At 43.4% G+C, this 17,316-nt stretch overlaps 4 protein-coding genes across 10 annotated transcripts in view; 3 read left to right on the top strand and 1 right to left on the bottom strand.

The window, feature by feature from the left end:
* The window catches only part of Obsc (Obscurin), a 36,919-nt gene extending 34,137 nt beyond the window's left edge, over positions 1-2,782 (top strand). For 5 of the 6 annotated variants that reach the window (XM_076426949.1, XM_076426946.1, XM_076426947.1 and 2 more), the window contains 4 exons: positions 108-249; positions 313-816; positions 875-2,022; positions 2,110-2,781. In XM_076426949.1, the coding sequence (XP_076283064.1) occupies positions 108-249; positions 313-816; positions 875-2,022; positions 2,110-2,356 (2,041 nt within the window). In that variant the 3' untranslated portion in view covers positions 2,357-2,781. Of the gene's footprint in view, positions 1-107; positions 250-312; positions 817-874; positions 2,023-2,109 lie in introns of all 6 variants that reach the window. The other variant, XM_076426951.1, reaches the window with a different exon arrangement.
* Positions 2,783-2,819: 37 nt separating this feature from the next.
* Positions 2,820-4,887, bottom strand: LOC143210279 (NEDD8-conjugating enzyme UBE2F). Of its 2 annotated transcripts, none has more exons than XM_076427008.1 (5): positions 4,700-4,887; positions 3,914-4,038; positions 3,640-3,801; positions 3,407-3,568; positions 2,820-3,303 (listed from the first exon to the last, which is right to left on the bottom strand). In XM_076427008.1, the coding sequence occupies exons 2-5, from the start codon at positions 4,019-4,021 to the stop codon at positions 3,187-3,189; spliced, it is 549 nt and encodes a 182-aa protein (XP_076283123.1). In that variant the 5' UTR covers positions 4,022-4,038; positions 4,700-4,887; the 3' UTR covers positions 2,820-3,186. The 2 variants fall into 2 exon arrangements, with proteins under 2 accessions (XP_076283123.1, XP_076283124.1); XM_076427009.1 differs by lacking the exon at positions 4,700-4,887 and adding an exon at positions 4,365-4,565.
* LOC143210266 (uncharacterized) lies at positions 4,541-6,759 on the top strand. The gene has a single exon (XM_076426982.1). It carries the CDS (start codon positions 5,189-5,191, stop codon positions 6,461-6,463), a length of 1,275 nt encoding a protein of 424 aa, XP_076283097.1. The 5' UTR covers positions 4,541-5,188; the 3' UTR covers positions 6,464-6,759.
* Positions 6,760-7,620: 861 nt separating this feature from the next.
* The window catches only part of LOC143210263 (homeobox protein Nkx-2.4), a 42,926-nt gene continuing 33,230 nt past the window's right edge, over positions 7,621-17,316 (top strand). The window contains exons 1-3 of the mRNA XM_076426972.1: positions 7,621-8,051; positions 8,155-10,939; positions 15,493-15,797. Coding sequence (XP_076283087.1) covers positions 10,219-10,939; positions 15,493-15,797 — 1,026 coding nt within the window. The 5' untranslated portion in view covers positions 7,621-8,051; positions 8,155-10,218. The remainder of the gene's footprint in view (positions 8,052-8,154; positions 10,940-15,492; positions 15,798-17,316) is intronic.

Genomic DNA, 17,316 nt, shown 5'->3' with positions numbered 1-17,316 from the left:
CTCCGGTCATATTGAATACCATTTAATCGTAATTGAGCTTTTAAAATATACTCGCATAAGAGTTGAACTTTGTATTCTCGATAATATTCACTTCCGTACCTTTGCAGTTATCAGAACGGACCAGACACGTACCTTCTTCAACTTCGGGACACTGATTTCCCTGTACGTTTGCGCGAGTACATGAAAGTTGCCTGTAATCGTAGCCCAGGGTTCTCACGTACCATCACTGAAGAAAACTTTGATTGGAGGGTAAGAATTCGAGGCTGCATCTTCGAATTCTTGGATTCTAATTCACCCTTTTTTTCAACTTAGGCGCCAATTATACGCGAACGTCGTCGTTTCACGGACGTAATGGACGAAGAGATCGATGACGAGAGGCGTGCCAGGATCAGTAGATACGGAGCACCCGATAACTTCACTCTAAGACGCTTGAAACATGAATTGGGAACACGATTGGATAGCTACGCCGAAGCTGAGGCGATGCTGGAGTCAAAGAAAGAAGGACACCCACCATTCTTCCGCGAGAAACCGCAAATCAGACCAATCGAGGAAGGAAAGCCTAGTCAGCTAGGTTGCCTAGCTGTGGGAAGTCCCAAGCCGTTGATTCAATGGTTCAAGAACGACATAATGATTCAAGAAACAAACAGGGTAAAGGTCACTGAGGATCAAGACGGGAGGTCCATACTCAGCTTCAATCCAACGAAGGAACATGACGTGGGTAGCTACAAGGTTGTAGCTAGGAACACATTGGGACAGACTGTCGTTAGGTGCAGACTCGTGGAGGCGGTTGTTCCTTCAGGTCCTGACTCCCCCGAGGTAACAAGGAAAATGTATAGCAATCATATGACATTTTTCTAACAAATTGATTTTTCAGGTATCCGAGGTATCAGATACAGAGATCCTTCTGCGATGGAAACAGCCTAAGTACGACGGCAACTCTCCAGTCCTGTGCTACAATCTTCAGATCAGAGAAGGCGACGGTATCGAATGGATAGACCTTGCCGCGAACATCGATCATGAATTCTTCTTGGTGAGGAACCTGAAGCCGGACAGCAGCTACAACTTCCGTTTGGCGGCCCGCAACCGTATCGGTTGGAGCGAGAAGGGAATACCATCAAAACTGATCAAGACCAGACCAACGGGATGTCAGAAAGTTCAGATAACGCGAGCAATGAGGCATCTTCAAGAGCTTACAGAAGCTGGACAAGTAATTATCCCTGAAGAGGATAAACCACACATGGATTACTCCATCGAGGATCATCCGATCGAATGGTCGACCGAGACCAATCTGACCGGCAAATATAGCTTCATCTCTGAGATAGCCAGAGGACAGTTCTCCGCCGTGGTGAAGGGTGTTGACAAGTCTTCGGACCGTGTGATAGTAGCCAAGATCTTAGAGCTGAATTCGGACACTGAGAAACAGGTGAACAGAGAGTTCGAAGCTCTCCGTTCTTTAAGACACGAAAGGATAGCGATGCTGGAGGCGGCGTACAAATCACCAGGAGCTCCAGTTGCGGTGTTCATTTTGGAGAAGCTACAGGGCGCAGATATACTCACGTATTTCTCGAGCAGACACGAGTACACAGAAAACTGCGTGGCAACAGCTATCTCACAGATCCTAGATGGGTTGCAGTACCTTCACTGGCGAGGATACAGTCATCTGGATATTCAACCCGATAACGTAGTTATGTCCACTGTTAGATCACTTCAGATAAAACTAGTAGATATGGGTTCAGCCCGTTTCGTCAGCAAATTAGGCACCTCGGTGCCTAAACTCGGCCATCCGGAGTACAGAGCACCTGAAATCTACAACGAGGAACCAGCACATCCTCAAACAGACATCTGGATGATCGGTGTGTTAATGTACGTCCTTCTGTCCGGTACTTCGCCATTCCGCGGTAAGGACCCTGAGGAGACCAGACAGAACATCCTGTTTGTTAGGTACAGATTTGAACATCTGTTCAAAGAGCTGAGTCAGGAGGCCACGAGGTTCCTTATGTTGGTCTTTAAACGAGCACCGAAGTACGTAAAAATGATTTAAATCTTTCACAATATTTCTAGGACATTAATTAACACTATTTCTATAAATTTATTTTACACCTGTTTTAGTAAAAGACCACTGGTGGAGGAGTGCCATGAACACAGATGGCTTCAACTGTCTGACTTCATGATCAAAAAACGCGAGAGGGCTGTGTTCTTGGGCAACAGATTGAAAGAATATAGCGAAGAGTACCACGAAGAGAAATTAAATGTGGCATCCGACAGTCAAACGTTGGCAAGTGAAAGCCTGTTAGGTTCCACACAGAAACTAATTAGATCGACTAGCATACAGGAAGAACTGCTCACCACGTTCTAAAGAATAAGATACAATTAAGCCACGATTTTTCCAATTTTCTTTACCTAACGTGATCGTAAAACTTCACGCACATATCTAGTCAGACTTGTGGAGGGCAAGAAAACGCAGTTACCGAGGAGGAACGAAACGCAAGAGCTTTTTTCTTCTCCTTGTTCTTTTTTTTTGTTATTATTTATTTGTTACAACTATTAACTATTTTAACAGATGCCAACGTCTATCGGTAACGTGACAGATTCACGATCAAGATGGCGAAAGGAATGATCGGTATATTTGAATGTAACGTAAGGCACACCGGGTTTCAACGAGTCAAGGTACAAACCGGAACCGTTTGAAATTGTACAAAAATTATATAATTATGTTCTAATAAAATCGCCAATAAATGCTAAGTAATAAAGACAAAGAAGATGTACATTTAAACACTGATATTGTCCCATGGTGTTCACGAATAACGCAATTAAAAGTCTTATTATTAAATATGGAATTTATTTACAAATTATCTTCCATCATTACAATGCTCTATAAAGAGGATAAGCATAATGTACAAATGACACATTTTTCTGCCCTCGTTCCGTGTACCAATAATTACAAATATAAATTGTATCGTGACTGAACGATCAAATGCCGCGTACGGTTAACAAAACGGAAGTACAACGAGTAGAATCTCCCGGGATGAAGAAGACTAGTAGCAAAAAGTTAATATGAATTTGATCGGTATCATTTAGAAAAAGAAAGAAACAGAAAATCTTTCAATTGAATTATAAATGTCAAAGTCAGATAGCAACTCCATAATTGTAAAATTATGTCATTAGAATATTGTTGTCTGGTTCAAATCATCTTTTCGCATACTGCATAACATAGTCTTTCACCTTACTCCGAAACGATTCCTTATCTTTTATAAAGAGGTCGGCTGCATCTCTGTTCAGGGGATCATCGAAATTTAAAAGATCCTGGAAAAAAGCAATAAATTATTTTTAACGAAACATTGAAAGTCAGTAAAGTCTGCCATATAAAATAGAAATCTCTGCATTTATATCATGCTGTTGGACTCACAGTGAAAAGGGAATTCAAGCCCCATACAACATCCTGAAGCTTACGTGTTGGTGCCCATCCCATTCCATCTATACTACTTTGTCTTAATATCGAAAGACATACATCGCCATCTTCGCTTATATTAGGATGCCACAGTTTTGTTAAGCAATTAACTTTTGGAGGCTGTAAAGGTAGTTTGTTAGTAACTACTTTGTTGTAAGTGATTATGTTATAACTATTAGCGACATATTTACAGCCATGTTATAGTCTTCGGGTATATAAATCTGGAAGTAAAATCGACCTCCCAACCAGTACCCTTCATCAGGAACAATTAAAAGAGTGAACTCGTGGAGACAGTGCGGATCGTTAAAAGTAACTTGACACGTGCTAGGTAATGTTTGTTCCATTTCTTGAACCTAAATGGAAAAAAGTATAGCGTTAATGAAGCCATAATACAATAGTCAGTCACAATTATTTTAAAATGTTTCCAGTAATTTTGAATTTTATGCATCGCGGTATACACTCTACCTCTTTGATAAGTAATTTGTCGCGGACAGAAATGCGTTTGTTATAATCTTTATTTTTTGAATTTGCTAGGTCACCATCCTTTTTTAACTTTCCTCTTAGGGTAATCATGTTTTCCGCGTTTAGATCTGTAAACAAATAACACAGGTGACCGTAAAATACAGCGAAAGCAATTAAAATTTAATAATTTAACAATTTACGCAAAATAAAAGTAAATTTCGTTGAACATGCAAGAACGATCGAACCATTATTTTTGTTAAACGATAACCTTCGAGTACGAGAAAGAAAATGAAACATTTTATCACGACAAAATGAGAAAAATGATAATACACAACTGTAAAAATTACAATATTGAATACACTTTCCCTGTTGACAAGTATCATTTATGACATTCGAGTAACGGGGGTTTGAGGTTAGGTTATCGTATATTCCTGAAATTTTTGAGAAATCGTACCTTATACGAAAATTAATATTGTAGCACCGTGTAGAATGTTATTTATTACGGTTTTATTAAAATTTAATAATTTAACAATTTATGGAAACAAAAGTATATTTCGTTGAACATGCAAGAACGATCAACCCATTATTTTTGGTAAACGATAACCGTCGAGTACGAGAAAGAAAATGAAACATTTTATGACGACAAAATGAGAAAAATGATAATACACAACTGTAAAAATTACAATATTGAATACACTTTCCCTGTTGACAAGTATCATTTATGACATTCAAGTAACGGGAGTTTGAGGTTAGGTTATCGTATAAACTGAAATTTTTGAGAAATCGTACCTTATACGAAAATTAATATTGTAGCACCGTGTAGAATATTATTTATTCCGGTTTTTTCACTGATCACGCATTTCGTTAAATTCTATGTAATATTGTCCAACCCCCAGCCATTTAAAAGGAAACGGTAAATATTTAAGTGCACCGAAAGTCTGTCTCTCTTACTGCAGATGGCAACACCGATTAAAAACTCAAAGAATGTTTACTAAAAACCAACGTGCTGGTTGTTCTTCGAATGTTCACGCGTTTTTGCGAACAAGCTAGTGTATCAACTCTAATTTTGAATATACCCGATAAATGCATAATAGTGAAGAATGTATTGAAACGTAACACGATCATGAAATTTCGAAGAACAATTTATAAAAAGTCATTTAAAATGATTTAGAATCAATGCTTAACAAGGAGGAAAAACGTTTAATACGAGTTTTTGGAATTTTAGAAATTACACTTTGATAAAATAGCATTTATACACTTTTCTACGAACTTTATTTTATGAAAATGCTAGAAAAACACTACAACTACCATTTTTATGCAAATGTGTGCCATGTTTGCAAACAGTTTGGTGAAGGTGTTTCTTTAAGAAGATGTGGTAACTGTACAATGATTGCGTATTGCTGTAAGGAGCACCAAAGAGAACATTGGCCGCAACACAAAGATTTATGTAATGTTATTTGTAATGTTTTGAATGATAATAAAATGATCAACTTTGTAAATAGTGAAGAAGATGTTAATACAGCAAAATGGGCTGAAATGAAAATGAACTTTATGTTATTAGTAGCATTGAAGCTTCCCAGAAGATTGGAGCTTTACGAAGAACAAATGTTTAAATTCTATAGATCTTGCATAGTGTGTCACAACCAAAGTTCAAAAGAACTTGCGGACTGTCTATTTTGTCCGGCAACAAGTTTCTGTCAAAAGCATAGAAATGATGCTACGCACTCAAGTGTTTGTAACAAATTAAAATTATGTTTTAAATTAGATATGGCTTCGGTAACATACAAAAATATAGTGCCTGAATTAAGATTACCATACAACATGAATCATGAGGATCTGCCACAAAATATGGAGGATTATGTAAAACACTATGGTAATAAAAAGAGGTCTTTAAACTTGTCGGTAGAAGAAGAAACAATGATCGACTCAGAGTATCTTACACGACCATTAACATTTTGTTATGCAATGAAGAAGTTATGTATTTTCTCATGGGAAGAAAATATAACTATTCATGTAATTGGAGCTAATATGATAGAAATTAGTGGTATCGATTTTTGGGAAATTTTATTGCACTGGTTACCGAAATCAACAGAAGCTAAGATTGTACTGATTGGGCCTGAATTATGCTCAGACTCTGCATCGCTAAATCTTTGTAAAAATTGTCAATCGAACAACAAACAACTTTCAATTCAAATGCACAATGTATTTTACAGTAATTATGTAAATAGTACTTCGTATACAAAACCAAATTTTATTATTGGATACAATGCAGGAATCAGTGAATATCAGGACATTAAGCTTGGGAATGATACATGGGCACAATCTTTACAAACAATTGCTGAGCAAACTTGTCCGTTTATTTTAACATCTTACACATTGTCAGAGGCAAGGGAAGAACAAACAAGATTAGAGACAGTCTTAAATCATAATTCAAAGTGTATATTTTTAGGACACAATCCGTATTCTGGTTTACGACCATACAGAGATTTTGAAACTGAAGACGTATATTATCAGAATCAATATATAATTATTTATAAAACTTTAAGACTATAATAGTCATTATATGTGCTGACAAATCCTGAACATTTCATCTGTAATATAAGAAACGTACTTTATATGAAACTATTATTTTTATATAATATATATACAACTTTACATTTTAATAAATAAGAGAAAGAAATATTCGTATCTGGCTTGTGGTTGAGTTGTACTACTGAATTTCGTGCCACCTCCTTCGATATCATGTTCTCCTAATACAAAACTCGATTTTCGAGATTTTCGAAAATTTTCGACCGTCTGACTTGTCGTTGAATTGCACTACTGAATTTTCGTGCCACCTCCTTCGATATCATGTTGTCCTAATACATGTCTATAGGTTTATATAGTCTAAGGTTATAATAATTACGATCTTCGCTACGCATTCTTCTTACCGATTTAGAGATGAGATAACGTAAAAATAGCAGCAGGAATCATTTGCCGTCATAAAATTTAAATTTAGCGCTATTCCAAGTAGCGGAAAAATGATCAAACAATACTTTAACGAGACACCGACGAGATGGCCTTCTGTTTCTTACCTTCCCACAGACTTAGTACATTTGCGTCAGTGCGACCGATACGGTAGGATGTAAAACAGAAATGGTAAGCAAATATTATCGGTAAAGTAGGAAACTAATAATATAGATAAATTAGGAGTTTACATTATCGACATCCGCTATATTACTTCCTCAAAGAAATCGATAATGCCATCTGTCGTTGACTAGAGCATTCTAAATGAAACAGAATCACAGACAAGGTAGAAGAATAGTCATAACCCACACCTCATTTGTGGTAACAGGTCTAACTTTGCACAGGCTTGAAGTCTGTGGGACGAATCTTTTAAATCAAACAAGCACCATTCTTGGGAGGTGAGAGTGGAAACTTGAGGAATGCCAAAGTAAAGTATAAAACATCCTTCAGGTGACAGAAATTACAATGACCGAAGTTGCAGTCCTGGATTAGGATTTAGGAAGGTGGTTATCTGTTACATGCAGATTTATAAAACTGATAATTCTTATTGGTATTTGCACAGGGGATTACATTCAAAGCAACAAGAGTTATTGGTACGTATAAATTATCCTACTTTATTGAAATATTCGATATTAAATATTCTTTCTAAATTGTAAACAATGTCCTTAAGGTCTTTGTCAACCATGCATACGATCACTACAAAATATGGTCGCAGCAGCAGTTTGATATTTTCATTTGTACTGTAACTCTTCGAAAAAGGATAATTGGAATAGAAGCACTTTTTTCTACCACAGAATCACAATTCTGTAGCAAAGCTGATCCATCTGGGTGTTATTACTTGTAAAGAAACATCTTGCACACCAATTTCGATGAACCTTTATGGAAAAGTGTGTGGTGATAATTTCATTGAAGTTTCCTTATAATCTTCATACGTTGCATGGTTTTCAGGTAATAAATCTTCCCACAATGTTTCATGGAAAGCAGTGTGTAACAAGTCGCGGCGTCCCCTTTGATCAGAGCATCTCTGACCGGTAAGCAATAATATGGATGAAAGTTGAAATTGGAAGATACAGGTGAAAAGGTCCGCGAGCCCAGGAATGACGGTCCTGCACGCGAGGGACGAAATTCTCCGGCGGTAAGTAACCGAAACCTTTTCTTCCCCGCACCAACATCCCTTATCGCCTACAGGACCACTTTTAAGGGTTGCAATCTGGTCACTATGTTTGTATCACCGACAGTAAGAACACGCGCGACGTCCCAGCGTCCCTAACAAAAGGAAAAGAGAAACGATCGCCGCGGCGGGTCATCCGGTGTCACGTTGCGTTACGAGAAGAGCAGAGAGAGAATCCGCGGGATTGGTGATCGGAGGTCGGCGTCGACGCGGCTGTGATCTAAGATGGGAGCTCGGTGAGGTGGCCGGTAGGAGGTTGACGAGGGAGACTGTGCGGCGAATCTTCAGGGCGCGTGTAGAACGGGGAGAGACCGTTTACCGTGCACCGCAGTCCAGAAACCGAGAGAGACGGGGCTACGACGCCACAAAGAGGTAGGGGATTTGGAAAGGAGGGGAGGATAGAATGGTTGGTCCAGGATCGGTGGCCATGAGGCGGGTAGGACGGCGCGGTTATTTTGCCCCTGTGAGCAACCCAGGAAACGACACAGGATAGGCGGACGTGGTTCGTCAGGTTCGCGTCCCCCGCCAACAGCGTCTCGACGTTGCGTACGCAGCGACCTCAATCGACCAGGGAGTTGGCATGCTAGTCAGCCAATAAGGAAAGTCCTAGCCTCCCATTGGCGAGGCTCGGCCAATGGCAGGTTGGTTCGGGTAGACCAGATCCGGTCGGAGGGGTCGGTCCGGGTAGCCCCGCAACCCCCTCTAAGCTAGGCGTTCTCTCACACGCAAAAGGGGACATCTCATCACGACTCTTGGTAGCAGGCACTTCTCCGTAGTGGGCACTCCACTCATCGTGTCGTCGTACGGGTTCTCCGCGAGAGGCTGTGGGGCCCAAGCCCGAGCGAGCGAGCGCGAGCGACCGCTGGTCGAGTGGGTCTAAGCGGCCGTGAGGACCTCTCCAGGAGTACCCGACAGTCCTCTCTCTCTCCATTCATTCAGCCATCCATCTATCCATCCATCCATCCAACCAACCATCCATCCATCCATCCATCTATCCAGCCAGCCCGGAGAGCCAGCCAGAGAGGCCAGCCAACCATCCATAGACACTCTCTCCTCTCCCACGGAGAGAGAGTGTATCCTCGACGAAGGTGGAGGCGAACCCGTAGAGTGGTACATCTACCATCGTCTCTCTATCGGCAGAGTCCAAGGACTCGAAGACCCCCCGGGTGATTTCAGTCGGCCGCCGGCCGGCTCTGGCCGGCCACTATCCTCGACCACGTGTGTACCAACTGTTCCGTCGTGTTCGCGGTATTATTATCGTCGTCGTCGTCGTCACTGTCGCCGTCGTCAAAGGGTGTCGTTGTCGTGTATCGCGACGGTGTCGTGTCACCCGGCTCGGTCCACGTCACGGTGACGAAAAGTGGCGGAGTCTACCGCGACCGAAGTGCCGTGTGTCAGCTGGTTTCTCTGCGCATCCGGTCCCAGTGTCCGGTGGTAGCCGAGCATCCCGTTCTCGTTCTGCTCGTTGTCCTTGACCGTGGACTCGACTCGGGATTCAGTGTCGAGACCCTAACCTACCCCGGCCGTTCGCGTCTTTGACCCGGTTGTCCATCGCAGCCGACCCGGTGTCTCGTGTACAGAGAAGAAGAGACATGCGACGGATCACGCGGTCTCGTCGCTGGACACGGCCAGCAACAACAGTCGAGCCGTTAGACATCGTGATAATCGACGACGTGCCTCGCGGACTCTGTCATGTCGGTTGATCCACCGAGAAGAAAATATCGATCAAACGGATTCGGATGCGCGACCGAGCATAGTGTGGCCAGTGATCACGTGGAGTTACCGAGGATTATTCAGTGTCTACATGAATGTACCCGAGGAGGAGTGTGACCGTGAAAAAAACAATCAGTGCAACGGTGCTCGATGATCCATAGACGAAGGAACTGTAGATGAATCGTCCGGATTCAACGATAGACTGTTCCCTTTACAAGATACAATCATTAAATCGTACGTGGAGTCTGCCTCGAGGGGTATAGACGAGCTGCTCGTCGAGCTGTCCGAAGCAACATCCGGGGTCCCTTGTTCATCCGTGGTGGCAGGGCCGTCATGTCGTTATCTCGCGGTTAGCGCCGGCCTCAGGATTCCGCGAAGCGCGAGCTTCAAGTATTTCGACGGCGCTGGCCTCGCCGAGATGAGCGGTGGCGGCGGAAACAACGCCGGGAATCAGGGGAACGGCAATGCTACCAGCTACCATCAGCATCAACAGCAACAACAACAACAACAGCAGCAACAACAACAACAACAACAGCAGCAGCAACAACAACAACAACAAACACAGCTGGAGCAGGCTAGCTTGCTGCCAGATTTAAATGGGATTGACCTGGCGATGAGCTTGTCGCCTAAACAGCACTCGTCCCACGTACAAGCAGCTGGCGGAGCTCACACGACACCGTTCAGTGTCACCGACATCCTGTCCCCCATCGACGAATCGTACCGGAAGCTGGAGCTGGCGATCGGCGTCGGCGTGGTCACGCATCCTCAAGTCTCGCCTTACGGGAACGCGTGCGGCGGTCGAGTGGGTGGCAATACCGGTAGCTCGAGCGCGAGCAGCGGCAGTCCGCCGCTTCACGGAGGATCGACGCCCGGTGGCGGTACTCCCGGACCGGTTTCCGGTGCGAACGACGCCGCCGCTGGAGGCAGCAGCGCCGCCGGAGCCGGCATGACCGCCATGGGCAATCCTTACGCCACCATGCAGCTCACCTCCCAATATCAGTACTGTGCGGCCGAATTGTCGTCGTATCATCATGCGGGGCCAGCGGTCGGCGGAGGAGCTACCGCGACCGACCCGATGAGACCCCATCATCCCTGGTACGCGCCGGCCCCGCCGACCACCAACGACCCCCGATTTGCCAGTGAGTATAGTGATCTTAGTCCTCCGCGATACGCGTCTTTTGAAGGGCCAAACGTTCACCAGGGACCGGGAGTGTCGATCGCGAGGACCTCGAAACCATTCTGTGCCCAATTCATACGGACTCGATGACCGTTTCGATTACAAACATATTGGAATTGACCCAAGGATGGCGGGTCTTGGGTCCGTTTCGATAGAGAGTTTCAAATGCTGTACCTAGATCCTAATTTTGTAACAGCCACTCCAAAGCGTTAGCTATTTGAATTTGGTTTCGATAAAGAGACCGATATCTGTCTTAAAGAAACGGATTCAAACATATACGAAAAATATTGATGAATGGATGTAGCTATGGTTTCTACAAAACATCCACCTTTTGAAGGTTAAAGGAAGCAATGATTTATTTGTTGATATTCGTCCGCAAAGGGTTAAATGTGCCTATTCAAATTATGAAATACCAACGAACAAACGAAGGCAAAAGTGGCATGTACATATTTCTCTAATTTCATGATATCAACCCGTCGCTGCCTTGAACGTACTCAACCGTTTTTTCTCCGACACCCTAAATATACCTCGATTGAAAATGAAATAATTGAAATCAGTCGAAAATTGTTAGGTTGTTATTACATATGTCAGATTGTCATGGAAAGTAAAAACTAATCAAGAAGCTCGTGTCGTTTCGGTCATTTCAAGGCACGAGGGTAAAATTAATATGATAATAATGAATTATATACATTTCAATATCTTCATTTGGATAATAAAATTTTGATATTTTTTCAAAGCGAAACGTACAATGTATGTAATGAAACATGTAAAGCAACTAAAATGTTACTCATATTAAATATAAGTGCAGTACATTTAGTTGAGAATGTTTGTAAAGTGCCAGAGACCCCGCTTGATTAGTTAAAGGTTAAGTAGCCTGTAACAGGGTGTTACTGCTACGAATCGCTAGCTGCTTTGTTATTTGGCGCTGAAAAGTCGGATTCCTATTAGTTAGCTTTTTAATTCTTAACAAGAACATTTCGTTTGCTGATGAAACATGAGAAAGGGCCTATTGGTTGCGCGGCGAGAGAAACGCAACGACCAACCCGTCGAGCAAATACTCTTCGATAGATCATCCCTTTCGTCTTCGACGAGGCACGTCTGTTCCCCTTTTACTCGCCGCCTGTCGCAGAATATCCGTTGCTTAGCTCCATTTAGGTATCGATGAGGCGATGGAGTCGTGTTTCAAAGTCCACGACAAAGTCCGTGATACAAGTCGTACGAGTAGTGCTCAACCCGACACATGATTGCTTCCGTCGCTACATGAAACCATGTCCCGAATGCCATCCTGTGGTGTATTCAAAACTTCGAGCTGTATAACTTGGAAAAAATATTGGAGACAAACTTCATTTCAAAAATATATTCTATCTACGATTTGTCTCTCAATTTTTCATAATATGTTACAATTTGTAAATTCCAACTCCGTCCGATTAAACTTTAAGCATCTCCTATCTTGAAACTCCAAAAACTCACTAAGTAATCGCAATATTCAGATATTTATCCTCTTGTTAATTCACGTTATTACTGGGCTCGAAGCTTCGCGGATCTCCAGTCGCAAAACTCTTCTGTCTACGAATTGTCTCTCAATTTTCCACAATATGTTACAATTTGTAAGTTCCAACTCCGTTCGATTAAACTTTAAGCATCTCCTATCTTAAAACTCCAAAAACTCACTAAGTAATCGCAATATTCAGATATTTATCCTCTTGTTAATTCACGTTATTACTGGGCTCGAAGCTTCGCGGATCTCCAGTCGCAAAACTCTTCTGTCTACGAATTGTTTCTCAATTTTCCACAATATGTTACAATTTGTAAGTTCCAACTCCGTTCGATTAAACTTCAAGCATCTCCTATCTTAAAACTCCAAAAACTCGTCAAATAATCGCAATATTCAGATCTTTTTACTCTTGCTAATTCCAATTTTCGCTATTATTGGGCTGGAAGCTTTTCGCAGTCGCAAAACTCCACTCGATCGAAAGTTCGCCTCGATATTTACCAATTTCTGAATCCATTCACTCGTTTCAATATCGTTCAGCTTGCAATTCCCAGAAACAGGCCAAAGGTAGATCGAAGTCTATTTCCCAATCGCTGAAAAAAATTCTCGACCGTTGCTGCACCGTCGCTGGCAGTATGCTAACTCGCCGATGAATCGTCCTCGAGACGAGCACACGTTTCTGGCGGATCCGCAAGGTCCGGGCTGCCGAAAAACGATTGTGGGCCAACAGAGTGAACAGAGCCCTCGTCCTTGGGACTTGTGTCAACACGTCGCCGCGTCGTCGGTACGTTTCCTTGGATTTCTGTCGGCCGCACGCGCCACTCTTGGTCATAGTCAGGGAAACGTATCGATCCTCGGGGTTCGAGAAATGCGTGGCTACTGGACACCGTCGGAGATTTTAGTTAAACAAATAAGCCTGGACCCTCGTCGCGGCAGCTTAACTGGAACCGTATTCAGCATCCTACCTTCTCCGAAATTCAATTTCTACAGCGAGGGGTCCGGAGACAGAATTTCTCGATCGAACGGGACGCCGAGGATCTGTTGCTCCGTCTGTCAGGATTCACGGCAAAAAAAGTTTTTCCTCCACAGTTCGAATGAAGTCGAACGGAACGCAAAAAGTAGATAGTCTGTCGTTTCACAAATGGACGGAAGACGAGCGGAATAAAGCAGTTTGTCTATCACCCGCGATACCGTGTAATTATCCGGTTGACGAGGATTCCACGGTCCTTTGCTAACGCGGGGATTCGACGTCGGTGGCCAGGTAGACGTCGTTTACGAACGTCAATTTCCTTAATGAGACCTCTGCACGCAAGTCGGACTAGCCCGGCCCGTCCTCGCATTCGCAGAAGTCACTCGGAAATTCTAAACCCGTCAGTCTTCCCACCAGCCTCCATTGTCCTGGACCAGTCTCGTGGATAGGAAGATTGAAACGTTGTCCGAGGATAGATTTCATTGATGAGGGGGATGGTGGCTCAGGGATTTCGGATCTCGTCACCTGATGTGCTACATTGATTGAGATATTTGTTGATAAGCATCGCCCGAACTGCTTCTCTCTCATCACTAGAAGAAAGAGTAGGGGTCACTTCTTTATCTGCAATAATTCTTAATGGTGTATACATAAGTATACCCAAGTCTTCTTATATCGAAAGAATTAGTGGCAAAAATCTGCTTCGCGATAGGAGTTATAAACATATGAGATTAAGATTATTCGCAATAGCTGTTCTATTTCTTAAAGCAATGTCGGAAGACCCTTGGCCGATCGTTGATCTCCAGAAAGGTTGATCAGGGGACACGGTTCGTTCGCAAATAATCATTTCCCTAATTCCAGTGTTCTCCACTAGTCCTGTGGGTGGTCCCAGGGCTGGCTAGAGGATTCCAGAAGAATTCCGATCAATTTTCCGAGGAATATCCCGGACGGGGGTAAGCAAATTCGGCGGTGTTTGCTCCCGGTGTCTCGAGTGGTGTGTCTTTCTCGCGTAGGGAGCTGCCTGACAGACTCGACCGGCCGGGCCGTAGTGCCGCGTTCTCACAGACATAATAATAATTCGGAACTTCATCATCGGGGACCTCCCGTGCTCGATGACGTAGCAGTTCGTCGTGGTTAAATCGCTCCTTTTGTCCGGATCCGACGGCGTCAGTTCTTGACAGCCCTCCGCTAACTGACAAGGGATGGACTCTGGACTCTCCACTATGTAGTCGGGTTTCAGTAGCTCAAATACGGAGGCCTCGATTTTCGGCTCTCTCCCGCTTTCCTCGCGCTGATGTTGCCATCTCGCCCGCCGTATCGCTATTCCACTTTTCTCGGTTGTCTTCTTCTTGCATCATTCCCATTCCTTCTCTCCCTCCTCCACTCTTTCTCCGTCCAACACGTTCGAGAACTCTCAGGCTGAATGATTCCGAGAGAAGGGGACGGGAATGTCTTCAGGAACGCGGACGATAGTCGACTTGCAAGTGATTAGACAAGTCGTGTTCTTAAATTCTTGAAGATTTTGGACTCTGTGGTTTTTATTATTCTTGTTTCTCGATTCTAGATGTTTGTACAAATTCTGTTTATTTGTCGTGACTGGGTTCGGTAATTGTAAAATAAAATGGAATTTTATGGATTGACTTGAAAAATTCGATATTTCAATCTAAAAATTCTCTGGTGGACGGGCAGAAGAGTACAAGTCAAACTTTGATCGTGATAATATAAATCGTCACTTTTAAAACGAAATCAAAAGAATGGTACATGCTGTTTTTAGACTGAAAGGTTCTTTAACCCCTTGCACTATGCGTAATAACATCGAGTCAGGAACGCAATGAAATTTCTGAACAGAGTCTAATAAGTTGTTGTTCATAATGTGCAACTATAAAATAAATGATAGTGCAAGGGCTTAACTCGTGAATCTAGATACAAACACGAATCAATTGGTGACCGGCTAGCAAGGTCGGAATGTAAACACTATATTCGGGCCCGGTCGGTAATACGGTAGTAGAACGAGGAGAGATTGTACTAATTCGGATCTGTCCAATATGTTTTGCAGTCTCGCGGCTGATGAGCGCCGCTGGGGCGGGAGCCGGGACCAACATGGCCGGCTGTTCGGTGGGCCAGTCAATGGGAGATGTGACGAAATCGTCGGGCATGGGAATGGGCGTCGGCGTCGGCGTCGGTGTCGGCATGGGCGTCGGCGCGATGCAATTCCCCCACCTTCCCCAGAGACGAAAGCGTCGCGTTCTGTTCACGCAGCAGCAGGTTCACGAACTCGAGAGGCGGTTCAAGCAGCAGAGATACCTGAGCGCGCCTGAACGGGAACACCTAGCCTCGCTGATACACCTCACGCCCACTCAGGTATGTTTAAATGTTGCCTACTCTCTCTAGACGCGATGGGTTCCGATTTGCCAGCTCGCTCTTCAAACAATCGCATTATCTATCCGAAGTTCAGATGAGAACAAAGATAAACCGGGAGTGAGACGGGTACGGGACTAAAGATCCTGAAGAAACAGTTTCTGATCCATCCTCAAAAATGATCGTCTAGGATCGATAAAGTTCAGAACCGGTTTCAAAAGTTCTCGCACGGGTTCTCATAGGGGACGAAGGGTGAGATCAAGGGGATGCAATGGACCCAACGATGGGACAATAAGCTTACGTGTACGCGGAGACAAACACGATCTGAGAGGTTCTAATGGTTGGGGGGTAGGTACCATGATAATTTTAGCTCGCTATGAAGCGGTCATTTAACATTGGGTATTGTAACGTCTACATATTAGATACTAAGGAAGATAGTAAACGAAGACTACTATTGAAAGATTGATGCGTCTACTAGGATCTAGCAATAATTGGTCGCACTCACTTATTGTAATAAATGCATAAAATCCGCAGTTCACGCATAAGAAATTGATGCATAATTTTTCTGTAAATCTGGCGTAGCAACACATCAAGGTAGAATTTCCCTGCAAATCCAGAATTACTTTCGACCCGATTCATTTTTAATCGTTGATTTTTCTTCACTCGATATTCACAACGATGGTCAGGCTTAATGAGAGTAGCAGGGCTAATTACAAGGTAGCAACAGCGAAATCGTCGTCCATCTAGCTTGTCCCGATTGCGAAGGAAACACGGTGCTCGAGATTATGCGCGAACGCACGTACACAGTAGACGGGAGCGCACACGTACACGGCCGTGCATGACGAGGATTAATTGCTGAGAGGAGATTAATTGCAGGGAGCAGGTGGTGGGTGTACGCGTGGGTGTATCTACATCTCTCGGCCAATCGGATCGATCGACCTCAGGGGCGTTGGTTGCCTCGGAGTTGTTAGCCGGCAATGTCGACGCGTAGACCTTCGATTATCGCTGAGAACGCGAGATTTCTCAAATATCAAAGGTCCTCGGCAAGACTGCAAGGTTTGAACAGCGGCTGCGGATTTCTCTGGCGACGAACATTCAACAAAAAACAAAATTGTTACATCGAAAGCTCGTCGCAGGGAACTGTAAATAATTGTACCGTTCTAATTTCGTTAGTAACTTTAAAATACGAATTCTATAGCCAAAAACGTTGTAAACATTTTTAGAGTATTCTAGAGTTCCATTGAAAACAAGTCTTTGCAGCAGCAATTGAGAACGTCACAATTTTTCTTTTCATTTTCACAGTACTTCGAAGGCGTTCAAAGACAGGAACAGGTTCTAAATTCCAGTTTGGAATGTCGCTTGAGACCTCTATATAATTTGGCTAGAAATTTTCTGATGCCCCGGAGGAGGTCCATGTGTACTTTACATTCTCCAATGGAGGAGAGGTGTCACGGGCCATTTTTGGCAACCACACAATCTGAGGCGTCCTCGAAACAGGCTAATACTAAAAGTGTTAAGCAAA

Source organism: Lasioglossum baleicum, chromosome 7, assembly GCF_051020765.1.
Source record: "Lasioglossum baleicum chromosome 7, iyLasBale1, whole genome shotgun sequence".
In the NCBI taxonomy this organism is placed as follows: Eukaryota; Metazoa; Arthropoda; class Insecta; order Hymenoptera; family Halictidae; genus Lasioglossum; species Lasioglossum baleicum.
The sequence above is the reverse complement of the archived record's forward strand: the minus strand, read 5'-3'. Positions and strand labels throughout refer to the sequence as shown.

What these genes read in the sequence shown, in the direction of transcription:
- LOC143210266 (XM_076426982.1), top strand. Translation starts at nt 5,189, where the DNA reads ATGAAAATGCTAGAAAAACACTACAACTACCATTTTTATGCAAATGTG.
- LOC143210279 (XM_076427008.1), bottom strand. Translation starts at nt 4,021, where the DNA reads ATGATTACCCTAAGAGGAAAGTTAAAAAAGGATGGTGACCTAGCAAAT. An exon ending in CCGAAGACTATAACATGGCT is followed by an intron (nt 3,569 to 3,639) that starts GTAAATATGTCG and finishes CTACCTTTACAG; the next exon opens with CCTCCAAAAGTTAATTGCTT. An exon ending in GCTTGAATTCCCTTTTCACT is followed by an intron (nt 3,304 to 3,406) that starts GTGAGTCCAACA and finishes GCTTTTTTCCAG; the next exon opens with GATCTTTTAAATTTCGATGA.